The sequence below is a fragment of the Drosophila rhopaloa genome, unplaced genomic scaffold (assembly GCF_018152115.1).
Source record: "Drosophila rhopaloa isolate 14029-0021.01 unplaced genomic scaffold, ASM1815211v1 contig_3, whole genome shotgun sequence".
Lineage (NCBI taxonomy): Eukaryota > Metazoa > Arthropoda > Insecta > Diptera > Drosophilidae > Drosophila > Drosophila rhopaloa.
The window spans coordinates 13,223,726-13,249,434 of NW_025335123.1; the positions used below are offsets into that span (position 1 = coordinate 13,223,726).

The 25,709-nt window shown below is 38.3% G+C and overlaps 1 protein-coding gene across 1 annotated transcript; it reads left to right on the plus strand.

The window, feature by feature from the left end:
- LOC108049887 lies at nucleotides 1-25,709 on the plus strand. The gene is given in 10 exon segments (XM_044461417.1): nucleotides 1-551; nucleotides 1,056-1,153; nucleotides 1,463-1,942; nucleotides 2,588-2,868; nucleotides 19,293-19,339; nucleotides 20,828-21,146; nucleotides 21,521-21,648; nucleotides 21,874-22,211; nucleotides 22,475-22,693; nucleotides 23,523-25,709. Coding segments are annotated over 10 exon segments (3,180 nt in total). The 5' UTR covers nucleotides 1-487; the 3' UTR covers nucleotides 24,729-25,709.

A 25,709-nucleotide genomic window follows, 5' to 3' on the forward strand; every position in this document is an offset into this window, starting at 1 on the left:
AAACCGCTCCGAACAAATGGGAATTGTTGAAAAAAAAATGCATATCTATAACTAAACAAATAAGAAAAAAATGTAAACTATTTAAAGTTAAAATTAACAAAAGTTTTGATTATTAAAAATCAAAGTTACTATCAGGGGAATAACTTGAAAGCAAGCAGTATGACCAGCGTTTGTGTCAAAAAATGACTTGGGCACACTATCAACAAACAAAATGCATAAATATATGTACAAAACTGTCTAGTTGCCGCGAAAACTGCTAGCAACTGAGCTTTAATTCGCCCGAGAAGATGACACTAATTGGGCCGCGGTCAGCGCTGAGTGTGTTTAGTGTTTTTGTTTTGGACTCAGTGTTTCGTTTTATGTTTTTAGTGCGACGCATTTTGGTGTTCAGTGTCAGTGTCGCTTGGTTCTTCACAGACAACTGACGACTGTTGATTCCGTGTGGTGTGGCCTGATTCTGGTCACCTGTCGCAAGTTGCGGATTAGCATGACGCCGCCCCGGCTGAGTCGCTATTTGATGGCAGTGCGTGGTGGGCGCGATGGGGAGCAGCGTAAGTAGGAGGATGGGAAGGGGGTGGGCGTGCCGCGGTGGCCTTGAACTGTGTGTGTAGTCGAGTGTTTACGCGTATACACGTGTGTGCGGAGAGTACGAGCTGTAGATGTGCATGCTGCAAGTTGTTTCTCTCTCCTTTTTTTTTTCTTTTTATCCAAGCAATTTAGCACTTTTCAACATGCATGTGTGTAGCACTTGAGTAGTCGATGACAGAACAATTATTGTTAAATGAAATACAATAATGAGAATCGATTGAAACGGTTTCAACATTGTCTCTCTCTCTCCCCCGTTTCTCTCTTTCTTTTCTTTTCTTCTCTTTCTTTTCTTCTTTGTATTCCCCGTTATTTTATTTTATACTTTGGATTTTCATATTTGCTTTTGTTCACTTTTTTCTTTAATTTTGTATATATTTACAACACCTTTGATTTGTTGATGTCCTTTTTTTATACTTTGTTATTATTTAATATAATTTTCTTGTTATTATTATTTGTTTATTATATAGACAGCAAGAACTCGCAGACCGACGAAGAGAAGCAGCGCGATCGACAGCGCAACGAGCGCGAGGCCAAAAAGGAAGAGCAGGACGCCATCAACTACAAGGTGAGTGTGTGGGTGTGTGTGCCTCTCTCTGTCTGCCTTCTCCCTATCTCTTTCTGTCGCGGCCAATTCGGTGTGCGTGTGTGTATGTGTGTCTACCGCGCGTGCAACAAAAATTAACAATTCTAAATAAGTAAACCTTCAAAAAAAAAAAATTACAAATTAAAAAATTAAGAAAAAGAAAAGAAATACAAAAAATCAAAATAAAACAGTGATTGATGAAAATGCAACAGCAATAACATAACGATGGCCATGCGATAACCCTTAAACCTGATAGTAAGAATGCACTTTGCGACAATTGCATGCAAACAGCGCGACAAGGAGCAACGCGAGGCCCGTCTGCTGGACTTTGAGATACGCCGGCAGCAGAAGCGGGACGAGCAACAGCAGCAGCGCCAGCAGCAACAGCAACTGCAGCAGCACCGCGAGCAGCAGCATCAGCAGCAGCGCGAGCAACTGCAGCAGCAACACCGCGAACAGCAGCAACATCAGTCCAGTGAGAAGAGCCCGCCCACCTCGTCCGCCGCCCACCAGCCTCATACGCATCCGCAACAGCAGCAGCAACAGCGGCAGCATTTGCATCTGCAACAGCACCACCTGCAACAGCAACAACAACAACAGCAGCAGCAACAGTCTACGGGTAGCGGAAGCAGCAACACACCCGTGACCCCCAAATTGCAGACACCGCCCCCCGATCGATCGCTGCCCCCCGCCTTCCGGAGTCGTTCCATCGAACGGGAGATCCTCTACGAACGGAAGCGATTCTCGCAGCCGGAAGCCGGCGAGATCAAGGTTTTCCATCAACACCCACATAACAATCCACCCCATTTGCACCCGACCTGCCAGCGGCAACTTCCCTTTTTTTTTGGGGTGGACAAAAGGGCTGATGGTGTGAGAAGGACTTAGAATTGGCATGCTTACCATTTTATTTTAATGCTTTTTTGAATTTTTCTTAATTTGTTTTTTAATCAAAACCCTGGGAAATAATTGTCAAATCCTGCAATGGCATGCCTCGTTGAATTCGTTATAAAATCTCCAATCAAGTTGTATCCTCAAAAAAGAATTCCATAAAAAATAATTTTCCCAAAGCATCATAAGAAAAGAAATCATAAGAAAAATATTTTAGCGAAAATCCCGAAAAATCTGATCCATTTTTCGGTTTTTTATCAAAACACTGCCAAATAGTGGTCGAATGATGGAATGCTAGTTCTCGTTCAATTCGTTATAACATTTAGAATTTTCAAAAAAAAAATCTTTAAACGTTTTTCCTAATTTTGATAAAAGGTTACATTTTGGATAAATATTTTTTTTGAAAATCTTATTTGTTTCTTATTTCTTAAATAAAATTAAAGCCCCGCTTTGAACACCGATTTTGTCCACCTCCTTAACGAAGAACTATTAATATAATTACTTTATTTGGAAACTCACTTTGCACAGGAGCTCGATAGTACGACATCATCATCCTCCACGCAGCAGACCTTCCCTGGCAGCGCAGTCGGTGCGGGCAGAGCGGCGGCAGCGGCAGCGGCGGTACCTGGGAGCGGGACAGCGGGACAAACGACGACATTGGCGGGGCCGCCGGCAACGGCCGCAGCTGCCACAGCTGCGATCATCCCGATATTGCCGCTCGGCGTTGCCACGCTGCGCGATGATTCCACCGAATCCGAGCAGTCCGTGACCTGTGCGCACAACCAGCTCGATGCCTACCACCGCATCATGTGAGTACTTCCATTCAATGTACTCATATATATGTATATACCAGTAACTGGAGATATGTCTTCTAATATAAGTCAAACAATAGGTGTTATGAGATTAGAAACTTGCATTTCCAAAAGGATATCATTATCTCAGTGACTAGAGATAAATTTTGTAATGTCAAACAATTGGTATTACAAACTCAACTGGTGTTTTCTAGCACCTTTAAATTTGCCTTTTTCCCCAATATAAAATTATTATCATCTCAGTACTCATTCAACGTACTCACAAACAAAAATCATTTAAAATTGGTTTAATCTTAGGAGAAATCAATTCATACGGTTGAGTGACTGAATTGGTAGCAAGGAAAGGTCATAAAAAAGACGATAAGAGTATCACTCTATTAAAATAAGCCGTGTTTGTTGGGTGATTTTATGAGTTCTTAAATGCACATTTATGACCCTAGCCTTGAGTTTTATATTCTTTCTTTATCGATAAGTGGTAGACGCAGAAAAGTCAATTAATTTTGTTTTGTTATCTCGGATGAATAAAGTTCTTTAAGTGGTGGGAGGTAAGAACTGTAAGTTTAATGAATTCCAATTATTTCTGTTTGGGCTTATATTTGAATGATTCCTTTACCGCTTGTTATTGAAGCGTGTGGGTAAAGGGCAGTAATTATTCAGTCTGGGTTTATTTGTGTATTCCTCGGGCTTGCATCATTTAAAATATGCTTTTCGACATTAAATCAGCGAATACTCTTTGCATCTTTTCTTTCGTTTTGGCGCTCTCCTTCCAAAAGCTTACAAATCACAATGAAAAAAGCTGCTTTCCCTTGAAAGAAAAACACGGTTTTTCTTGTTACAATTGTTTGTATTTATTTACTATACAATTAAATAAAATAAGTTTTCGCAAAAGTTCGAAACAAAACAGAAAAGTGCATTAAACCCTAAAAAGTATGCTTCGAAAGTTGCATGTAGATGACGTGTAAGAGGCATGTAAAATACCTAAGAAATCAAGTATGCGCCGTGTGGTCAGTTAAAAGTGCATACACATAGATGGCGCCCATGTGCAGCCATGGCAGATGCATTACAAAATAAAAGCGTTACATTAAAAGATAAACACAATATTCTACTTTATAAAAATATAAGTAAAAGTGTGGTTATATTTTTGTTTTTATTTACTATACAATATCTGTAAATTGAAGTATTTATATTTCCACCTATTTACCCTAGAAGATTTCAAATTGCTTTTAATATTTCAGTGCTGCTTTTAAGTTTATACAGTTTTGTATATGTTTTAAAGGTTGTAAATTATTTATTATGTGTTGTTGAAATAAAGAATGACCACCTATTTTATTTGAACATGTCCTCGTAACCATTATGCAAGCATTTTGAGCCCCTTAAAGTTGATAGAAAAATTAGCTAATAACATGCTTTAACGTCCACCTCAAACTAAAATGGTTAATTTTTCATTAAGGCCAAGTCATTAATCGACCACCCACGTAAACCCTCCAGCACACAGGTGCATTTCCGAATGTTTGTACCCCGGTTCCGGGGCTTTATTGTGTTTGATTTGGCACAGCCTGCAGTCTGTAGTCCGCAGTTCCGGCAATCGGATGGAAACTAAGGCATTCCCCCAGCCCCATCTTATATTTATGTGCAAAGCGAAATCCAAAACGCAATCAATTACCGTGAGTAAGTGACTTTTAATTGCTACGGGCCCATAGTATTAATTTTTCTCGCCAAAAAGCACTAAGTGTTCTTTAATATTCCAATATATACGCATAACGCTGTTGTGTATTTAAATATATGTGTAAACGCTGGCCGGGGTGTTTGCTCTGGCCTTTGGCAAATTACTTCTTTGCACTTATCCATTATTCATTATTATTCAGGCGCCATTTGTGCAATATTTGGATTCGTTCCAGCCGGGTTCCCATGCCAATGCATTAGCCTTAGTTCATGGTCGTTGATTGCGATCAAAATAGGGTGCTTCTAGCGGGTGAAAAACTGCCTGCGGCTTTGAAAATATTTAAGTATGTATTTGTTTTCCTATAATTCGAATTCCAATTGATTCATTACAATTTTTGTAAGTAAAGAAAACGCATTTTATGTCTGATATATCGATAATCAAGAGCATTGGTCATTCCAAATTGTTACTATAGAAAAGGATAGAACCAAATTTCAAAGCTGAAGGAAACTGAAAATAATATTTTTATATTATTAGAAACCCTTTTCCATTAAATTTAAATATGAGTTGTGACGACGAGAACTTTAAGTTTTTAATAAATATAACCATATAGCCATAATACCTATATAGTTATTTATGGGCTTGTAGGCTTTTGAAATATACATTTCCGATGTATAATTCAGGCCACGATTTTGGTTGCACTCAAAGTGAATTTATATTGCCTACTTAAGAGAGCAGCGGAGGGACTTTGGAGTCTGTGCTGCAGAGTAACTTTAAAGATGAGTGCTTATAGGGTATTTATATGTCAGCTTTACTTGCACGTGTGTGCAGCATATAAACGACTGTACATATATGCATTTTAGCAGAAGGAAAGGCCATGTAGGCCCCAGAGCATAAGCCGAAAAGGCAATCTCGTAAAAAACACGCACTTCCATCCATCTGTAGTACTACACACCCGAATACACCCACCCATACACTGGCACTGCAGGACACAAAAACACACTCGCACACACATGCATACGCACACTTAAAAACAGACACACACACTCACACACACACACACACTGGTAAGTACCAGTACACTCCCACATGGAGAATAAAGAAACATGCCGGGCCAATTTGCAACCGCAAAAGGAGAATAGCGAATACTTTGGGGAAGGGCACCGAAGAGATAGGAAAACAGGGAGAAAAAGAGAAGAGGATAACGGAAAAGGATATGAAAGGGAAGAAAGGGAGTCGGTCGGGCATGGCGGCTTTTTTGAACTGGGGCACGTGCGTTTAGGCCAAAAATTCACCACAAAAACAGAGAGCGACCGAAAAAAGCTCAGATGCTCCAAAAATGCGCGCGCTGGCTCTCCCTCTCACAATCTCTTCTATTCGTGCTTTCTCTCTCCAACTCTTCACCTAAAGTGTTTAAAAATTTAAACACCATCTCTGAATCCTCCTAATAATTAATAGAAAAAAAGTGCCTCTCAATTAAGGTCTTAATAAAGCGATACTCTAACTTTCTGTAAAGATATACATTTGAATGTTATCTAAACAAATTCTTGATGGTCTTGGTTTTTAAAAAGTGAACACTAAAGTAAAAGAAACGATATTTATTATTATAGAAAATGATGTGCGTAATAAAATCGAATTATTTGATAGATATTTGAAAGGGTATTTAATTTTCGACCTTCAAGCTTTTCACTCCTCTGATGTTTTATTTTCGTTTTGTTGTTTGTTTCTCTGCTGTTTCCTTCGGTTTGCAAATAACACGTGCATTTGTCGTAACCGTCGCCCGCCCTCCGCCAATCGTCCTTCACCACCTATAACTTACTACCCACCGCCCACCAACCGACCGGCCACCCAATTCCCCCAATTGTCGTTTCGCTCTTTCGCCTCGTCCGCTGCGCTCTCTCCATCTTTTTCGCTGATTTTCGCCTGCCAGCTGTGCTGCCAACTTTTCTAGCTCAAATTTCTCCAAATACATGATTAATTATTGTTTTAATATTTCCTTTAATATGGGAAAAGCAGCCATCCATTTCAACTAAAGGAGAAGGAAGCAACACAAATAATATAACCAGTTAATTCATTTCGAACAACTAGCTATATTTTTGACTGTTAACTAGTCGTATACGCGATATGGGTGTTTATTTTTGTCACTTGTTAATCACCTAAATGTAAATAGTTTTAAATAATGTAAAAAATAGAAAATATATGCATTAAAACTTAATAATGCATAATGTTTTGAAATGCACAATTAAGGCAGTGTTCAACTAGTCGTATACGCAATATCTGATATTAATATAATATATGAATAACCAAAATACAATGGTTTTTTTGTTGATTTGACTTTAAAATCACAAATTAACCTCAGTTAAATTTATTAATTAATCATCGTTTCCAACTTTTTTGATAGGCCATTGTCAAGTTATATTTTTTTATATTTTAAATGTGATACTTTCTGTTAAAACGCAAGATTGGCATTATGTTTTATCAGATCAATTTGTTGTTATACTATTTTTAATTCCAAAGTGTAATTTTTTAGTGAACCTAAACTTTTAAGGACAGATCAAACGGACAAACTTTGCAGCACTGACAGCCAAGTTTTGGTCTGCCTTGGTCACTGTTTTGCCATTTAGCTTTCGGCTAGCTGTTCTGTTTCGCCTGTTTTGCCTGTTTTGCCAGCTTTGCCAGTTTGCATTTTCCGATTTCGGCAGCGAGGCCGAAAAAAAGTCGTGCATGTTGCTCGGCGTTTGAGATAGTGAGAAAGCGAGAAAGTGAGCAAGTGAGCGAATGAACAACTGAGCGAATGAGCGGTGGGACTTCTGGTCTTCATTGCGGTGTTACGTGTTTCGCGTGTCAGACGCTTCGGTTCGCGTCGCGCGCGTTCCGTTGGCGGCAACCATTTGGGCGAGATTATTTAATAACAATTTATAAATAATTGTAAAAACAAGTCAACAATACAGAAGCAATGCAAAAGAAAAAAAAAATAAGAAAAGAGATACAAACATTGCGAAAATTGCCTTCTGTTTTCTAATATATATTTTTTTTTTAGTTTGTTTGCCATTTTTTGTTTAGTGCCAAAAAATACAAAATGTGTGTTCGTAGTACATATGTGCTGTGCGGCACATAAATATGCTTATAAATCTTGGCTGTCAAAGGAGGTGGAGGAGGGGAGAGGGGGCGGGCGAGAAGTGGGTGAAGTGGGCGGAGGGCTGGGAGAAGGTCGGGCAAAGATTTTGTTGCGTTTGTCTTCAGCAGTACCGTTACATGTGCTGGCGTGTGAAAACATTGCCGTTACATACGGCGGCCATATTGTTGATGCACACATAACGCATACGCAACGTGCAACCAACTTCCGGCTTAAATGTATTAACTATTTAGAACATTTTCAAGTGCATTTTGAGAACATTGCTATTTTTAACAAGTGTTGGTGTGTGTAATAATTTAGGTAACTAGTTTTTCTTATTTTTGTTTATATTTCCAAGGAAATACAATAAGTGTTAACTTACTTATTATAAATCCATTGGAACGAAACTTTGGTCAGATAACTAAAATTGTTCTGTCAGATAATAATTAATTTCAATATTGATGCAATATTTGCTGAAAGGCATTTTAAAGTGCATTAAAATAAATATTTCACAATAAAAGATATTTTCTTAGCAATTATTAAAATGTGCGACAAATATACAAATGAATTCAAAATCTAAAACATCAATATGTGTAAATGGTACACAAATTAAAAGCACTTAAAAATTTGCCTTGAATGACTAAAGATATTTTTTTATGTGGCTAAAAATGTGTTAAAACAAATTTTATCACTATAAAGTCTGTTAAAGTTAAGAAAACGCAGAAACCCTTTTTTTTGAGTGACCAAAAATAATCATTTTTTATAAATACAGTTAGTGATGTAAAATAAAAATCATCTTTTTTTTAAGTGACTAAGAGCGTGTATAAAAGTTGTATCATTTAAAATCTCATTGTTACTACAAAAAAACCCAAGTGATGGTACCTTATTGATTGGTATATAACTTGTATATAAATATCTTTAGTTATTGCAAAAGCATATCTGCATTGTAGGCAGATTTGGGTTAGTTCTCGCCATTTGGCCAACACACACAGACGCAGAGGCCCTGCAGAGGATGCCGTTATAAACAAAAGGCTGGCCAACATCTGTGCCAAAGCCTTTCCCATTTCCCATTTCCCATGTGTGTTTTTGGGCAACTTTGATGGTGCGACTGTTTGTGCGGCTTGTATTTGTGTCAACGCTCTAATTTCCTGGCTGCCTTTCTTTGGGGAAAACTCACTCCCAAACGAAGCACAAACAGCGGGGAAAAGCCCGCAGAAATTCTGGGCAAAGGCGAACCGAACAAATTAAACACACAAAAAATGGTTCAATAACTCTGCGTGCCGGACTTTAATGTCGTGTGAATTGCATTCGATTCGGGTGGTACAATCAGCAACAGCAACAGGGAAAAATTGTGTTTAGTAAGTAATTATCCAGTCACGCCACTGGTCCTGAATTTTCGTGAGTGTGGGTCCGGATGGGTGGGCTTGTATCGATAAGACCGCTTTACCACAACAAAATCTGAAATAGGCTACAGTACTACTTCTCAATTCTAACTAAAGTCTTCGTGTATTTTTATTTTTTTATACCCTTGCAGAGGGTATTATAATTTTGGTCAAAAGTGTGCAACGCAGTGAAGGAGACATCTCCGACCCTATAAAGTATATATATTCTTGATCAGGATCACCTCCTGAGTTGATATAGCCATGTCCGTCTGTCCGTCTGTCCGTCTGTCCGTCTGTCCGTCTGTCTGTCCGTCTGTCTGTCCGTCTGTCTGTTTCTACGCGAACTAGTCTCTCAGTTTTAAAGATATCGAATTGAAACTTTGCACACACCCTTCTTTCCTTTGCACGCAGTATATAAGTCGGAACGGCCGGGATCGGCCGACTATATCCTATAGCTGCCATATAACTGAACGATCGGAAATGCCATAACTTTGGTGTTTGTAAAGTTAGGAAGTTGGGATTTTCTATGGGTTTTGTATTTGCCTAATCAATCCGACATGCCGAATTTCATAAGGATCGGCCGACTATATCCTATAGCTTCCATATAACTGATTGATCGGAAATGCCATAACTTTGGTGTTTGTAAAGTTAGAATGTTGTATTGTTGTTGGGATTTTCTATGGGTTTTATATTTGGTTAATCAATCCGACATGCCGAATTTCATAAGGATCGGCCGACTATATCCTATAGCTGCCATATAACTGATTGATCGGAAATGCCATAACTTTGGTGTTTGTAAAGTTAGGAAGTCGGCATTTTCTATGGGTGTTATATTTGGCCAGCCAATCCGACCTACCAAATTTCATAAGGATCGGCCGATTATATCCTATAGCTGACATATAACTGAACGATTGGAAATGTCATAACTTTGGTGTTTTTAAAGTTAGGAAGTTGGGATTTTTTATGAGTATTAAGAATGCATCATATGAATAATTTTGGAGAATATAATTTACAGAGTATTCTGCAAGGGTATATCAACTTCGGCTCCGCCCGAAGTTAGCTTTCCTTTCTTGTTTTATACTACGTTTGATAGTCTTTGGTTATTATTAGTTTGATAGAATCAAATATAAGACCGCATCTAAAGTGTCTTTGTTAAGAGTTCAAGTTAAAAATTAAATTAAATTAAAATTACAAAAAGTTTAATAACAAATTTAAGCAAAATTTGTGTTAGAAAATATTATTTTGAAAAGTTTTGCCATATCATTTGGCAATTAATCTGTTTTAAATTTTTAAAAAAAGCCATTTAAATAAGTGAAATAAGACAAATGTACTACAATTGTTAAATTGAGGGGTAATACTATAAATAAAACTTAATTTTTAAAATTCGTTAAAAACTTATTTAAAATCAATATATGGAATCCATTATTTTGAAGGCGTGGGTTCTAGCTGTCATTGTTTTTGAAGTAAATAAAATAAGTAATATTAAATAGTTACAATTATCTTTCTTTTAAATAAATAAATAACACATAAATACAAGTAAAAACAAGTAAATAACTTAAAGAGCTAGGGTATAGAAAACAGAAAAAAATTAAATTGAAACAATACAAAAATTGGAAATAAGTCCATGATTTTGTAGGAAGTTGGACTGTAGGACTCGATGATGGGGGAGTGGTTGGTGGTTGGTGGCTAGTGGTTATAGGTACATATCCTTGCTTTGCCCCTGGGCCCGGGTCTAACCTTGTTGCTTCAACTCGACTCGACTCGACTCCGCCCCCCTGTCCCTGATGGGAATATAATGCAGCCAAGATTCGGCTATGGGCGGTGGTTTTTTGGAGAGGGGCGGGTAGGGGAAGCCCCACCAGGGACTTTGACTTTGGATTCGTGTGAGAAATGTAATTCCAATATGACATGCCACGTGTCACCCGATCTGGCCGCTGATATGGGATATGGAAAATGGGAAAAGAAAATGGGCAATTGCATAAGCTCGTGGGGCGGCAAGAGGGCTAGGATTTGCGAAATCCACGGGGGAATGATAAATAAAAGAATCGGGGGTGATGTTTAAAATTGCTTTTGGCATTTATTAATTGAATTGAATCCGCTATAATCCCAGCTTAAATCATTTGGCTGAGCGATGTGGGCATTTGTTTTAATTAAAGCTCTTGAGATAAATAACTCAAAATCCAGTGTTCAATGAGTATTGGAAACTTGCTTTGCCAAATTAATTGACTTGCATAAAATGATTTTAGAAATTATGAATTAAATCCTACATTGTGTATACAAGAAATGATAAATTCTAAGGAAGTATAAAGTTAGTTAGCCACTAGATAAAAAACTATTACAAAATACGTTTAATATTTTAAAGTGAAATCAAAAAATCATTGGAGATTTTACATACTACATTTTTAATTGATCTTGTGATCTCATTATATAATTTATTACAATTTTGTAATTTTTCTAGCAAAAAAAGTTATTTGACAAACATGATTTTTCTCAATAACATTAAAAGATTTTTGAAATAATAAAAAGTGTCAAGCATTTAGAAAGTTTAAAAAGTGCAGAAGTATTTCGAAGTTGGTTTTATATCATCTGCCCGATTAACCCATTAATTCTGGACCGCTTAAAAGCTTGGGCCTTGACTTTAACCCGTCGATGGCAAACATGAAATGTGGCAGGCCTATATCCGGAATACGGTATCCTGTATCCTGCTTCCGGCTTCCTGCTTCCGGCATCCTTCTCCTAATCGATTAGCGAATGCTTTATGCACTTTCCCGAAATTCCGAGAGTCCGAAAGTCCGAGGCCCCCGGAATTCATACCCCTATCTACCCATATCCACATATATCCGCTTGCCCGCAGCCGTAACCGTATCCGTAGGCCGGTCAACGCGTCAGTGGGTCACGGCTCTCCCCTCCCCCCTCTCCCACCGGGGCCACCGGGGACAGAGGGAGAGAGAAAGCGACAGAGAGAAAGGGAGAGAGAGAGAGAGAGTGGGGAAATGGGGGAAATTGGAGAGCGAGCCGGAGAGGAATGCGGCATATCGACCGGTGTTGGTGTCACGCCATGCTGCGGTTGTTCAAAAAACAAGAAAACACTACAAAAAAAATAAAGGCGAAAAAAAAATAGGAAAACACTCACTCACACACACACACACACACAGATGCATAACGTATATGCACATGTGTGTGTGTTTTATATATATTTATTTTATTATTTGCACTTTTGGCTACGTGCTGTGTGCCAAAAAGGCGGAATACCAAAGCAATTTGTTGTTGCCAGCCTATATGGCAGGTCCTTTGAGCCTCACACCGATACGAGCACACACGCACGCACACAACTAAGCCAGGAAAAGCCCGCTCACACACAGACACAGGCACACAAGCACACAGAGACACACACACACACACACACATGTAGCTGCAGTTGCAGTTGCAGTCAAGGTTGTTGTGGATGATGTTGCAGCTAGAAAGTAGCAGGCAAGTGGCTCAAATTGGATTTTTCTTTATGCCTCCGCTTGGCCGCCTTTTCCTCACTTCTTGGCCACCCAGCATTTTCCCCCACCAGCATTTTCCAACCCCCTTTCTGTGGTTCACATAATTAGGAACCAGAGGCTGACACCGTAAACCAGTTGTCTTTTGTGGCTGCCATAAGCTTGTAAACAGCTTACAGACGCCTGGCCTTCGGCTAAAACTATAAAAAAAAACAAACAACAAAAAATACAAATAAATGGGAAAAACACATTTTCCAATTCGTGCACGAGTCAAGGTCGCCGGCAAACAGAAAATGCCAGGGAAAGCGACAAAAGATAATCGCCAATGATGCGATTTTAAGTGCAGACAACCAAGTGTCAGCAGAAATCAAACCGAAAGGGTTAAGGGTAAATAATGGAGGTGGGGGAGGGGGAGGGTGGATAACAGAGCCATGAAAACTGATTTGACACACGTGTGATGGCCAAATGGCAAACTGATGAAATTACAATAAATGCATTTCCCTTGTTACCACTCGGCGAGAAAAAACCAAATCCCCACTTATACTAATTGAACATTGTGATAGTTACGAAGCACTAAAAACGCATTTAAATGTCAAAGTATTCACTTATTCCAAGATCAAAAGGCACTAATAAAAGATTTAATGGAAAGTTTTACTATGCAAAAGTTTTACTGCTGCGCAAATTTATTTTGATACTTAAATAGCTTATGTGAACCACAAGGCCTTTTTATTTTACCACGCTCTTCCAATTTTAGATATCATTTTGTTTGTTTAAGGCTTCTTAATAGGTTACTAAAAATAAAATTGTTAGCAGCAGTTTCAATTTATAACATATTTAATCACTTATTAATATTCTGCATGGCTGTATTATTAAACATGAAGGAGAACTTTAATTTATCTTTAGCTAAGAGATTTATACGTTTGCATTTATCTTATCAATAGGTTTTTATACCCTTGCAGAGGGTATTATAATTTCAGTCAAAAGTTTGCAACGCAGTGAAGGAGACATTTCCGACCCTACAAAGTATATATATTCTTGATCAGCATCACCAGGAGAGTCGATCTAGCCATGTCCGTCTGTCCGTCTGTCCGTCCGTCCGTTTCTACGCAAACTAGTCCCTCAGTTTTAAAGCTATCTGCTTGAAACTTTCCCAAAAGTTGTCTTTCTATTGCAGGTAGTATATAAGTCGGAACGAGCCGGATCGGGCCACTATATCGTATAGCTGTCATATAACTGAACGATCGGAAATGCCATAACTTTGGTGTTTTTGAAGTTAGGAAGTTGTAATTTTCTATGGGTTTTATTTTTGGCCAATCAGTCTGACCTACCAAATTTCATAAGTATCGGGCGACTATATCCTATAGCCGCCATATAACTGATTGATCGGAAATGCCATAACTTTGGTGTTTGTAAAGTTAGAAAGTTGGGATTTTCTATGGGTTTAATTTTTCGCCAATCAATCCGACCTACCAAATTTCATAAGGATCGGCCGACTATATCTTGTAGCTGCCATATAACTGAACGATTGGAAATGCCATAACTTTGGTGTTTTTAAAGTTGGGAAGTTGGGATTTTTTATGAGTATTAAGAATGCATCATATAAATAATTTTGGAGAATATAATTTACAGAATATTCTGCAAGGGTATATCAACTTCGGCTCCGCCCGAAGTTTGCTTTCCTTTCTTGTTTTCTATCTCAAGCATATAAAAGCATAACCAATCAATTAATCAAGATGATGGGTAACCCCCATTTAGTTCATCAGGATAAAAGGCTTGTGACCTGGACGGATAATCTTTGGCACTTGCCGCCCCACTTGGAAAATAATAGGGGATAATAAGGATAACGAGGATAACAAGGATAACGAAAGTGGCAGGCGTGTGTGTGCGACACCTGACTAAAAGTTTAATTTGTGGATTAGCCGCCTATTCGGCCCCTTGGGTCTTGACACCTTTACCCATATATATTTATAAAATATACATATAGATGTATTTCTGTATGTGCTCTGTCAACTGTAATTGTGACCTACAAATGGCCAACTTTTCAGCAGTCTCTTGAAACTTTTCACTAAGATGCCACTTACAAATGGTCATTGATCCCTGGGAAGAGACAGTGCTACAAATGGAGCTAAAAATATTTTATACTCTCGCATTTAAAACTTCATTTTGAAGTTACAAAAAACCAATTAGAATAGTAAATAAACAAAATATAGTTTATTGCATATCATAACAAGCTAAAGATAGAATCCAGCTTTTTTTCAGAAATTAATATTTGACGCTTTTAATATTTAATTAAAGAAAATAATTTAAGAAAATATTATTAAAATGTGGATGTCATAAATAAAAAACAATTAAGAAAGCAATTAAGGGGTGGTGAAAACTTTATGAGGTATATCAAATAAAAGATTGCAAAACATATTTTACCAAAACAATTTATAAACTATTTGCAATATAAGAAGTATTTAAGATAAAACTATATGTTCATAGCGAACTTAATATATTTATTTTGATCATTGTCGAGTATAACACAATATTATTTAAATTGCATTTGGTACCCTTACGATACACATGTATGAGTTCATACCCAGTTAGCGAGTGCAATCCATCCCCTGTCACTTCTGCCCTAAATTTAGCTACCTGTGGAGGTGTCAGTTTTATTGTGTAAACCATTGCATAAACGTCAAAAGTTAGTTTGGGAAAAGGAAAGGGAAATGCAGAGGAAAAGCGTGCGCAAATTGTGCCTTGTTCTTGTTCTTGCTCTTGTTCTTGTTCTTGTTGGGGTGTCAAATAGACCGGTCGTGGTGAAAAGCTGTCTCTCTCTCTTTCCCTTTTCGCCCCTCTCACTCTTCTTTTTTCCCTGAGGCAAGTAATGCATTTTCCGAATTGATCCCGCTAATGAAGACGGAAAAGCTGTCTGGCCAATTCTGAATCATTGTCAAGGTTAATCTATAATTAACCTTCGATAGTGGGAAATCAAAAAAAGAAGCCGTCGCCGATACATTTGGGGATATAGATACAATCGTATCTGTCTTTGGCACGAGGCGGATTTAATGAACCAGCGACGAGCTATTATTAACGCCCATCAAATTTCTATTTATGTCCTCCGATACTTCTGCCTTAATGCAAAAGTGGTCTCTAGATCATTGTTTCTCAAAACAAATTTCAAAAAATATTCCGAAAATGTCAAAAACAAATTTTTAACGCAGATTTTTAGAGAATTAAACCAAAAGCTTTAGGGGTATACCACCTCCAAATCGGATTTCTGTGAGAAAAGTTATAGGCTTAGAAGTGCAGAATTTTGGTGACTTTTTTGGAAAGCCAGTTTTCGAAATTTCGTCATAGAAATGACGAAAAATCGACCCAAAAATACAAATCAAACTGAAAACACAGTTTTTTAGAGAATTAAACCACGATTATTTAAAGGTATGCCATTTTGAAATCGGATGTCTGTACAAAAAGTTATGGGCTTAGAAGTGAGGTTGTTTGGTCACTTTTCTGGAAAGCCAATTTTCGAAAATTTGGAAAGGGGTTACATCATAGAAATGATGAAAAATCGACCAAAAAATACAAATCAAACTGAAAACACAGTTTTTTAGAGAATTTAACCACGATCATTTAGAAGTATGCCGTTTTAAAATCGGATGTCTGTAAGAAAAGTTATGGGCTTAGAAGTGAAGGTTTTTGGTCATTTTTCTACAAAGCCAATTTTCGAAAATTTGGAAAGGGAGAGAATTTAATAGAGAATTTAACCACGATCATTTAGAAGTATGCCGTTTTAAAATCGGATGTCTGTAAGAAAAGTTATGGGATTAGAAGTGAAGGTTTTTGGTCATTATTCTACAAAGTCAATTTTCGAAAATTTGGAAAGGGGTTACATCATAGAAATGACGAAAAATCGACCCAAAAATACAAATCAAACTGAAAACACAGTTTTTTAGAGAATTTAACCACGATCATTTAGAAGTATGCCATTTGGAAATCGGATGTCTGTACAAAAAGTTATGGGATTAGAAGTGAAGGTTTTTGGTCATTTTTCTACAAAGCCAATTTTCGAAAATTTGGAAAGGGGTACATCATAGAAATGATGAATAATCGACAAAAAAAAAAAATCAAACTGAAAACACAGTTTTTTAGAGAATTTAACCACGATCATTTAGAAGTATGCCGTTTTAAAATCGGATGTCTGTAAGAAAAGTTATGGGCTTAGAAGTGAAGGTTTTTGGTCATTTTTCTACAAAGCCAATTTTTGGAAAGGGGTCACCATAAATTTTTAAGATAAATTTGTCGATCGTTCCTTAAACAGACGCACAGACATGGCTAGCTCAACCCGCATGGTGTTGCCGATCAAGAATATATATACTTCATAGGGTCGGAAATGTGACCATCACTGCATTGCAAAGTTTTTACTGAAATATAAAATACCCGTCTGCAAGGGTATGTTTTCATTTCATATTTTTTTAAAATAGATAATCAAAAACCATCGAAACTTAAAAATGTTAAACTTGTTTTGGGAGCTTAAAAACGAATTTTTCGAGGCACAATTCTTAATATTCTTATTTGATTTACGACAAGATTAGATCGTGTTAACAAGTTGGCAGGTGGTTCCATTTGTCAGCCAAGTGTAAATTAAGCTTTCGCAATTCTCTGGGAAGTATTCTCTTTTCTCTGAGTGTGGTGAAAAGCTCTTTCTCTCCCTCTCCCTCTACCACCTCCATCTCTTTCTCCTCTAGACAATATTGTTTATTTTTGCCTTGCTTCGGATTCTTAATTATTGTGACAAAACTTTTGGCAAAAGTTTCGATCAAGTTTTTTGTATTTTTTGGCAAACAGATTAAGGCGATATGAATAAGTTTCCAAATTATAATCTTCAACAGCGATAAGAAAATAAATATTTATCTGACTGGACTTTGCCTTAAAAGTATGCTATTTAGAAAACAAAATCCATTGTGATTTGTAGTCTAGTCTAAGTGGAAAGACAAATTAATTTAAAAACAAAGGGCAAAACAACATTAAATGTGGTTTTATTAAGTAAAATACATGAAGGTAATGAGAAATTTTAAGACGGCAATCCTTAAGAAATCATTGATCCGAAATGAAGTGAAAATTTACGGAAAACAAAAATAATAAATATATAAAAACAACTAAAAACTAACGAAATTAAAGCAAAGTTATAGACCAAAATAAACACATACAAAATAAGAGAAAGAAAATATAAGAAGGGAAAGAGCAAACGAATAACTAATAAAACATGAAACTTTTAAAACACGCTACCAAATAACTTGAACAAATAACTACGAACATTTAACAAAGAAAGAAAATTCAATTAGCTGTACAAATAGTTGAATCAATAGAATACATTTTAATAAATAACATTTAGTCAACAAAAATTCAATTTAAATTAATAACAGACTTTCACGCAAATATAAAAAAAACCTTCAAAAAGTTAAATAGAAATCAAATGCCTAAAACAATATGAAATTCAATTCCTAAAAACACAGTAGCTAAATAAACATGATGTATGTGCAAACCTAGAATAAACAATGGCGTCCAATAGTGTATACAAAAAAACATAGAAAGCAAAACAATCAGCTGCTGAAGAAAACAACAATAAACTTTGATAAAACTCAAAACTAGCTTAATAAAATATAGAAAAATATAAAGCAATGTCCATGGCATTATGCAATTTAAATGGCGACGGCAGCACGGCTCAGTCAACGTCGCAGTCGCAATCGCCGGCGACAGTGGCAGCGGCAGCGCCGTCGCTCGCTCACTCGCACTCGCACACGCTGCAGCAGGAGAGTACACCGCTGCTTTTGGGCCACGACCAGAGCGGCGGCAGCGCTGCGACTGATGGCAGCGGTGGCGGGGGAGGTGGTGACGTCATCGATGGAACGGTAACCTCCATTGAAATACCCACTTCCACTGGCAGCGATCCTGTACCGCTGCCGCTGCCTCTGCCGCCGCCGCCGCTGCTAATGGCGCTGCCCGCCAATCTCAACTTCGTAACGGGACCCACGACTCAGCAACTGATGATCGGTAATGGCGCCGTTGGCGTCGCTCCCTCGACCAATGACAACAATAACAACAACAATAACAACAACAATGTGGACAATACTAGCGACGAATCGAACCCGGTCACCATTTACAGGTATAAAAGTCAGTTGGATGGTTTTTAAGGTATCTGTGCAGGTTTCACAGTTTATTATATAAAAAACATTATTTTTTTCAGTTTTGATTTACAGTATAAGTAGCTGAAGTTATTTTTCTTCACAGACACAAAAAATAAATGTGAGGATCAGTTTAATCATCACGATTTAAAACTCGTATGTATAATTTTTACCATTAAGAACTTTAAGTTGAATATTAAAACTGTAATTTTTCGATTTCACTCTCTTCAAACATTCTTCCAAATTGAAAAAGAGAGAAAAAGCAAGATGGCGTCGAAAAGAACAAAGCCATTGACAAATCCCTGCAAACTAGTCGTATACGTGATATGAATAAAAATGTCCATTTGTATTAAACTAAAATATATAGTTAAATAAATGAAAAATCTGTGAGACCAACATAGCTGCTCCTTACAAATTTTCTATTTACTTACATTTTACAAAAATGTTTGACTGTTAAGGCACAATGCGGCGAATACGTAATATTATAACAATATTGTTGAGCTGTTAGTTTTCTAAGAAGGTTTATATTTAGTGTCAATATTCGCTGTATTTCAGAGGTGTTCTATGTGCTTCTGGTAATATCCTAATCCAATTCTCCCCGATCTTTCATTTCAGGTGCCGGGCTCCCATTGCGTCACTCGACTGTATGGAGGAGTTCAGTGGTACGGGCGGTCATCTTGATTTCGGTATCAAATTTCTCACTATCATATAGGCTTATCATTTATGTTGTTTACTGTCGATTGCTCGACTTTTTCGATTGTTTTCGATTGCCTGCCTCTGCATGCTACCACATACAAGCAAGTATCGCTTGCTTCAAAATAGCCCAAGTAAATGAATTACTTATATACGAAATGAACCCTAACGCACTCCGCAATCAATGTAGTTCAGCTGTCGGTAATTGTTGGTTTTGTTTAGCGAATTAAGGCGAGGGCGTATTGCTCGAGTAAGGGCCACAACATGCAATTCCAGTTGTAATTTATTTTATTCATTTTGTGAGGAAAAACAACTCCACCCACTCAAGCCACCTGCCACAATCACGCAACCAAAAAAAAAAACAAAAAGGAAAACAAAATACAAAAATATAAAAACGAAAAACACGCACCGGACGCACGCACTTTTTATAAAGGAAAAGGGAAAAACTGGGGACAGGAAAAACCAACGGAAAAATGTCACTTTTGTTTATTCATGTTCATTGCATGCCGCTCTCTTTGTATTTTTTTTATACATATACTCTCCTCCGAGGCAGTCTCAATTAGCTAATTGAAAAAAACAAATTTGTTTTTTTTTGCATACCTTGAACAATTTTTGAGGGTAGAATATGTGCTTATGTGTGTGTCAAGATTTTAAATTTATTTGATAATTTCAGACTTTTTACTTGCAATTGTTGTGTTTTATTCATATAAGCTTTGTTATTGTTTAATTTGCCTTTGATATTTACATTCATTTTAATGTAAGAATAACATTTTTATTTTATATAGCTTAATTGTTTAAATGGTGTCAAAAATGTTTCAAATATTTAAACTGCTTTCGCTCTTTTTTTACTTTTTTTTCTATATTTTATAATATATTCCATTTTCTTAAACCAAAGTAAGTTGCAAAAGCTTACGTAAACTTTTACCATATGTCAAACATAAAATCGCTTTAATCCTTTTACATATTATTATAAAGTGTTTTTATAACACATTTGTATATGAAATAAACATATCTTTTAGGCAGGCAGAGTTTTAAGCATACACCTGTTAAATACTGAATAAAACGTTGCGGGCAATGGATATTATTAGTAGTTCCTTGGAGTAATTTTTAGTATACAATTTTTGAAAACTTGTACATTAGTAGCAAATGTAGAGTATAGGCACTTCGTCACCTTGATTTAGTTCTCCTTTTACGAGTATTGTGGCATTGCGTTTGTGTTGTTACCATTCTTGTTGCTGTTGCTGTTGCGTTGCTGTTCGTTTTTGCACGTTTCCCGGCACTTTGAAAGCCCTTTCTCCATCCAAAAAGGTTTCTCACTAAACGGAACGCACATTTTCCCCCAACGCAATGTTTCATTTCCATGCGGCAATTGAACCCACGAACATTTGGACTCGACCATTTGAAACCTGGAAATCCGACCGCGATGACCGTGTACCTGGGCATTCCGCTGCGGACAGGCCGTTCGATCAGCTTGGGCTCCAATCCGGCGCTGCCCCTGCGGCATGGATCCACTCCGACGCCGGGGCTGCGGTACAAGAATCTCGGCAAGAGTGGACTGCGGATCTCCAATGTCGGCCTGGGCACCTGGCCGGTCTTCTCGCCGGGCGTCAGTGACGACCAGGCGGAGGCCATCCTCAAGCTGGCCATCGAGAGCGGGATCAACCTGTTCGACATCTCGGAGGCGCACTCGGAGACGGAGATCGGCAAGATCCTGCAGCGGGCGGGATGGAAGCGGACCGCCTACGTCATCACCACGAAGGTCTACTGGAGCACCAAGTGAGTGGCGTTTGCTAAACTTCATTATTTGGGTATATTGAATTTTACTGGGGTTTTCAAAAAATAATCCTTATTTGGAATTTGTATATAAAATAGGACTTACATTTACTTTGTTCCAAAATAAGCTTATTTTTATAGCTTTTTAAGCTTATATAAATAGAATTTTATTTGTTTTCCAATTTGGATGAATTTTAAGATAAGATGGAAAAAGAGTATTATATCAACTACTATTTCTAAAACTTAAATTGGCGTAAAATGTTACACGAATTCCGATCTCTATCAGCAAAAGCTGTTATATATTAGTTTAACATTTATAATAGATTGTTTTTAAAAAGCCTTGAAATAAGTGGCTAATATGGTTGAAATTTTTCCAGATCCGAGGAACGGGGTCTTTCACGGAAACACATCATCGAGTGTGTTCGAGCCAGCTTGCAGCGATTGCAGCTGCAGTACATCGATATCGTTATCATCCACAAGGCGGATCCAATGTGCCCCATGGAGGGTAAGTTGTTCGAACGAAATAGTACTAATAGTACCAAACAGCCCCCTTTTCAAATGCCAACACACACTGCCCGTGTAATTATCAAAATCGGGAAAAAGTTAACCAAAAGAAAAGGTTCCAGATTATTAAAATACCATTTATGAAAGGGGGCGCGGCAGATGTGTCCCTTATTATTCGATTTGTTTTGCACAATTTGTAAACTGTTGTTCATTTCCTTGCCAGAAGTGGTGCGCGCCATGAGCTACGTTATACAGCAGGGCTGGGCAATGTACTGGGGCACCGCGCGATGGAGCCAGGTGGAGATCATGGAGGCGTACACCAACTGCCGGCAGTTCAACTGCATCACGCCGATCGTGGAGCAGTCCGAATACCACATGTTCTGCCGTGAGAAGTGTGAGCTCTACCTGCCGGAGATGTACAACAAGATCGGGGTGGGCCTGATGGCCTGGGGCCCCCTCTCGATGGCCTTGAGCGACACCCAGAACGGGGACAAGCTCTTCCTGCCCAAGGGATCCTTCAAGACGAAGAGCTTCTCGTGGACCGAGGACGAGATCAATCGCAATGTGAGTGCCAGTAGTGATTTCTCTTATTTTTGAATTTTTCTTAATTTTATACAATTTTGACTATAAAATAAAAAGAAAATTTAAAATTAAAACATGTCAAGAAATTCATTAAATACCCACACTTAAAAATTGTCATAATAACCAATCTATTGCTATATAAACGATTATTATAACTATACAAATGATTGGCTTTCCAAAGATAAATTATTCATAATTGCATTAAAAGTCAGCATTTTATGGTTAATATTGAAATATATTTTCAGGCCGCTCTGTCGCCGCAGGGCAGTTGGGGCAAGGACCGGATCGAGGAGGGACGCCGCCACTGCGACCGCCTCCGTGACCTTGCCGCCCTCGCCGAGAAACTGGGCTGCAGCCCCACCCAACTGTCGATCGCCTGGTCGCTGAAACACGAGCCAGTGCAGTGTTTGTTGTTGGGCGCCACTTCGGCGGAACAGCTCCACCAGAGCCTGCAGTCGTTGCAGGTGAATATGCTAATAGAGAATATAAGAACAGAAATAGCCAAAGTCACCTTGAGTGAGCCACCTACAAATACACATTGAAAAAGTCAAATCAATAAAACGAAACCCAGAAACTATAATAAATTGGGCTTGTCAGCTAAAAAATAAGTCATCGTTTATAATAATCGTGCATAACAAGAAGTAACAATAATAGCTAAAGATTATTGACAAAATTAAAAACTTAAATTTAGATAGTATTTAAAAATATTAGGATATTTTACATAGAGGAAGTAGAATTGATTTAAACACAGCTGTTAATCCATGTATGCTTTCATATTTTAAGCGATGACATTTATAGGAGATAATTTGATTATAATGAAAGCTAAATCAAAGCTGTAAGTTAGCTCTTATACCAAATTAACCTACTTTTATTACTAGGTCCATTTAAATTCTTAGTACATTTTTTTTGGGATTTTAAGGGAATGTTAAACTGTGAATAAATAGAAACTTTGTTACCCAGATGGCGCCTGCCATTATATTCGCACGGCAATCCATAAATTTGAAAGCGCCATCTGTTGTGAAAATCAATACTTCTTGCTGAATTTCTTAATGACTTCTGACATATTTGTTCGATTTGGACATGTTCTAGATGTAGACAGAATATATGTATGTACTTTATATACTTTTCAACGGAATGCAAAATACATTATTTTTTAGACTTCAAGTAAGGGGATCTTTTAGGAAATAAGCACTAGAAGAAAAAAATTCATAGGCTTACATAACGACACTCGTCCAAAATTATTTAAAACAAAATATTTATAGAAACTACTTAACCATTAACCTGCTGTTCCAGCTGCTGCCACGCCTCTCCTCGAGCGTCATGCTGGAGCTGGAGCGGATCCTCGAGAACAAGCCGGTGCGGCCGCCGATGATCTCGACCTTGGCGCTCCGGTGACAATCAGCGTGCCCGCAGGGGCCGCTCAGCCTGAGCGGCGGCGGACCCTGCGGCGCCGATTCGCCCAAGCACGAGGATGAGGCCTTCATCGAGGAGGTGGACGCTGCCAAGGATGCTGCCAAGCAGGGCTTCTGCCTCATCCAGTGACGAAAGGAGTCCTTAGATAACGATAATAAATTTTTGAAAGTGATTAGCAGTAAAACTAGCCTAAGTAGCAATACCATGACGACAACAATAAGCAAGCAGGAGCAGCAGCAGCAACAGCAGCAACTGCAGCAACAGCAGCAACAGCAACAGCAGCAGCAGCAGCAGCAACAGCAGCAGCAGCAACTGCAGCAGCAGCAACAGCAGCAGCAACATCAACAGCAGCAACAGCAATATGTGCAACTACAGCAGCAGCAACATTTGCTGGCCAGCGATTCTGTAGCTGTTCCCATCGCAGCTGACCTCCAATTCGACAGCCTAAATAATAACAACATTAACAACGGCAGCCCGGATCAGGTCCTGCCCTCCAGCGATGAGCCCCAGAAGCGTCGTTCCCTGCTCAACTTCAAGTCCCTGGACTTTCACCTGAAGTCCTTGTACAGTGGCCTACGCAGCAACTCGGGCACCACTCCGCCAAGTCAGCCGAATAGCTCCATTCCGGCAGTGGATCAAACGCAGCGAAGGATGCCTTATTTGCGGGTGGAGAGTGTGGATCCCGAGGAGCCAAGAGGTGGTGCAGCAACATCGATTCTGCCGGGACATTCACCCAGCTTTTTGTCGCCCTACACTGGCGGAGGAGTGGGCGGAGCAGCTGTTAGCCTCCAGTTGCCCTCGTCGGATGGGCCCACCATTAGGAGATCCTCAACATCGGATATAGTGAATTGCAAGCGGGGAGGGGGAGGAGCAGGAGGATCAGGGGCAGGAGGAGGAGCAGGAGGAGGAGCCTCAGGACAGGACAGCCGGAGGCCCAGCACCTCGGATTTGCTGAGAAAGGCGAGGGAGCGAAAGGGCAGCGAGGCCAGGATGGGCAGGAGTGTCTCCCACAGTGGACTAACAAGGGGTGGACCCGGCGGTGGGGGAGGTGGCCTGGGGGGCAGACGAACCAGCATGGCCTTCTAAAAAAAAAAAAAAATACTAAAAAAAAAACACTGAGAAAATCTAAGCAAATGAGGGGTGGCGTGAAATGGCAAATTAAAAAAAACTGTTGATCAAATCTGAATCAGAAATAGGCTGACAAAATGGCGCTTATGAATTTTTATCTAGTAAAATGGGAAAAAAAAACCAAAAAACCAATACCAATAATAGAGCAGCTATTAAGGAAACGACTTTTTGTGGATCTATTATCATTATGATTATAATATGGTTACTATAATTGAGCCTCGAAAAGAACTAAAGTTAGTAGATGATAAAAACAAGTAAAGAACAGAAACATAACATTTCATCTCTCTTAAACTCTGTATCTCTATCTCTCTCTCTCCCCAGCAATTTAATATATAATATATATATATTTAAAGAACCCCAAACTTTTATGACAATATTAGAACCTAACTATCGTGTACTATCGTTAACTATCGCCTGACAAAAGCTCTAAAACTAACCTGCGTTCTGGCCCCAAAAACAAAACAAAAAAATTAATTGATTCAAGATCGATCCATTATATCATCTTTCTGTGAGAGTTCATATCAAGCGAAAAGGATACCCAAAATATGGGAAAAGCAAGGCAAATGTCTTTTTGATTAATCGATTAGTAGACTAAACGAGTGTTAAACGATTGTTAACGATTGACTTGAGGCGCTGGAGGGGAGTGATTAGTGGTTAATAACAATGAAAAACGATAACGCATGGGGAAATTGGTCGGAAAATTAAATTTTAGCTAAATGAAAAAAAAACTAATAAAAAAAATAAAAAAAACTCAAATGAAAAACTAAGAAACAATTCAAATCAAATCTTATTATATAGACATTACTAGCATTATGTAGTTAAATGATAACAATTCAAGCGAAATTTTTTTAAATCAACAAACGAAAAACAATGCAAATGCCTTTCATAACAGCAACAACAACAACAACAAATAGTTTATATTTTAAATAAATGCAGTAT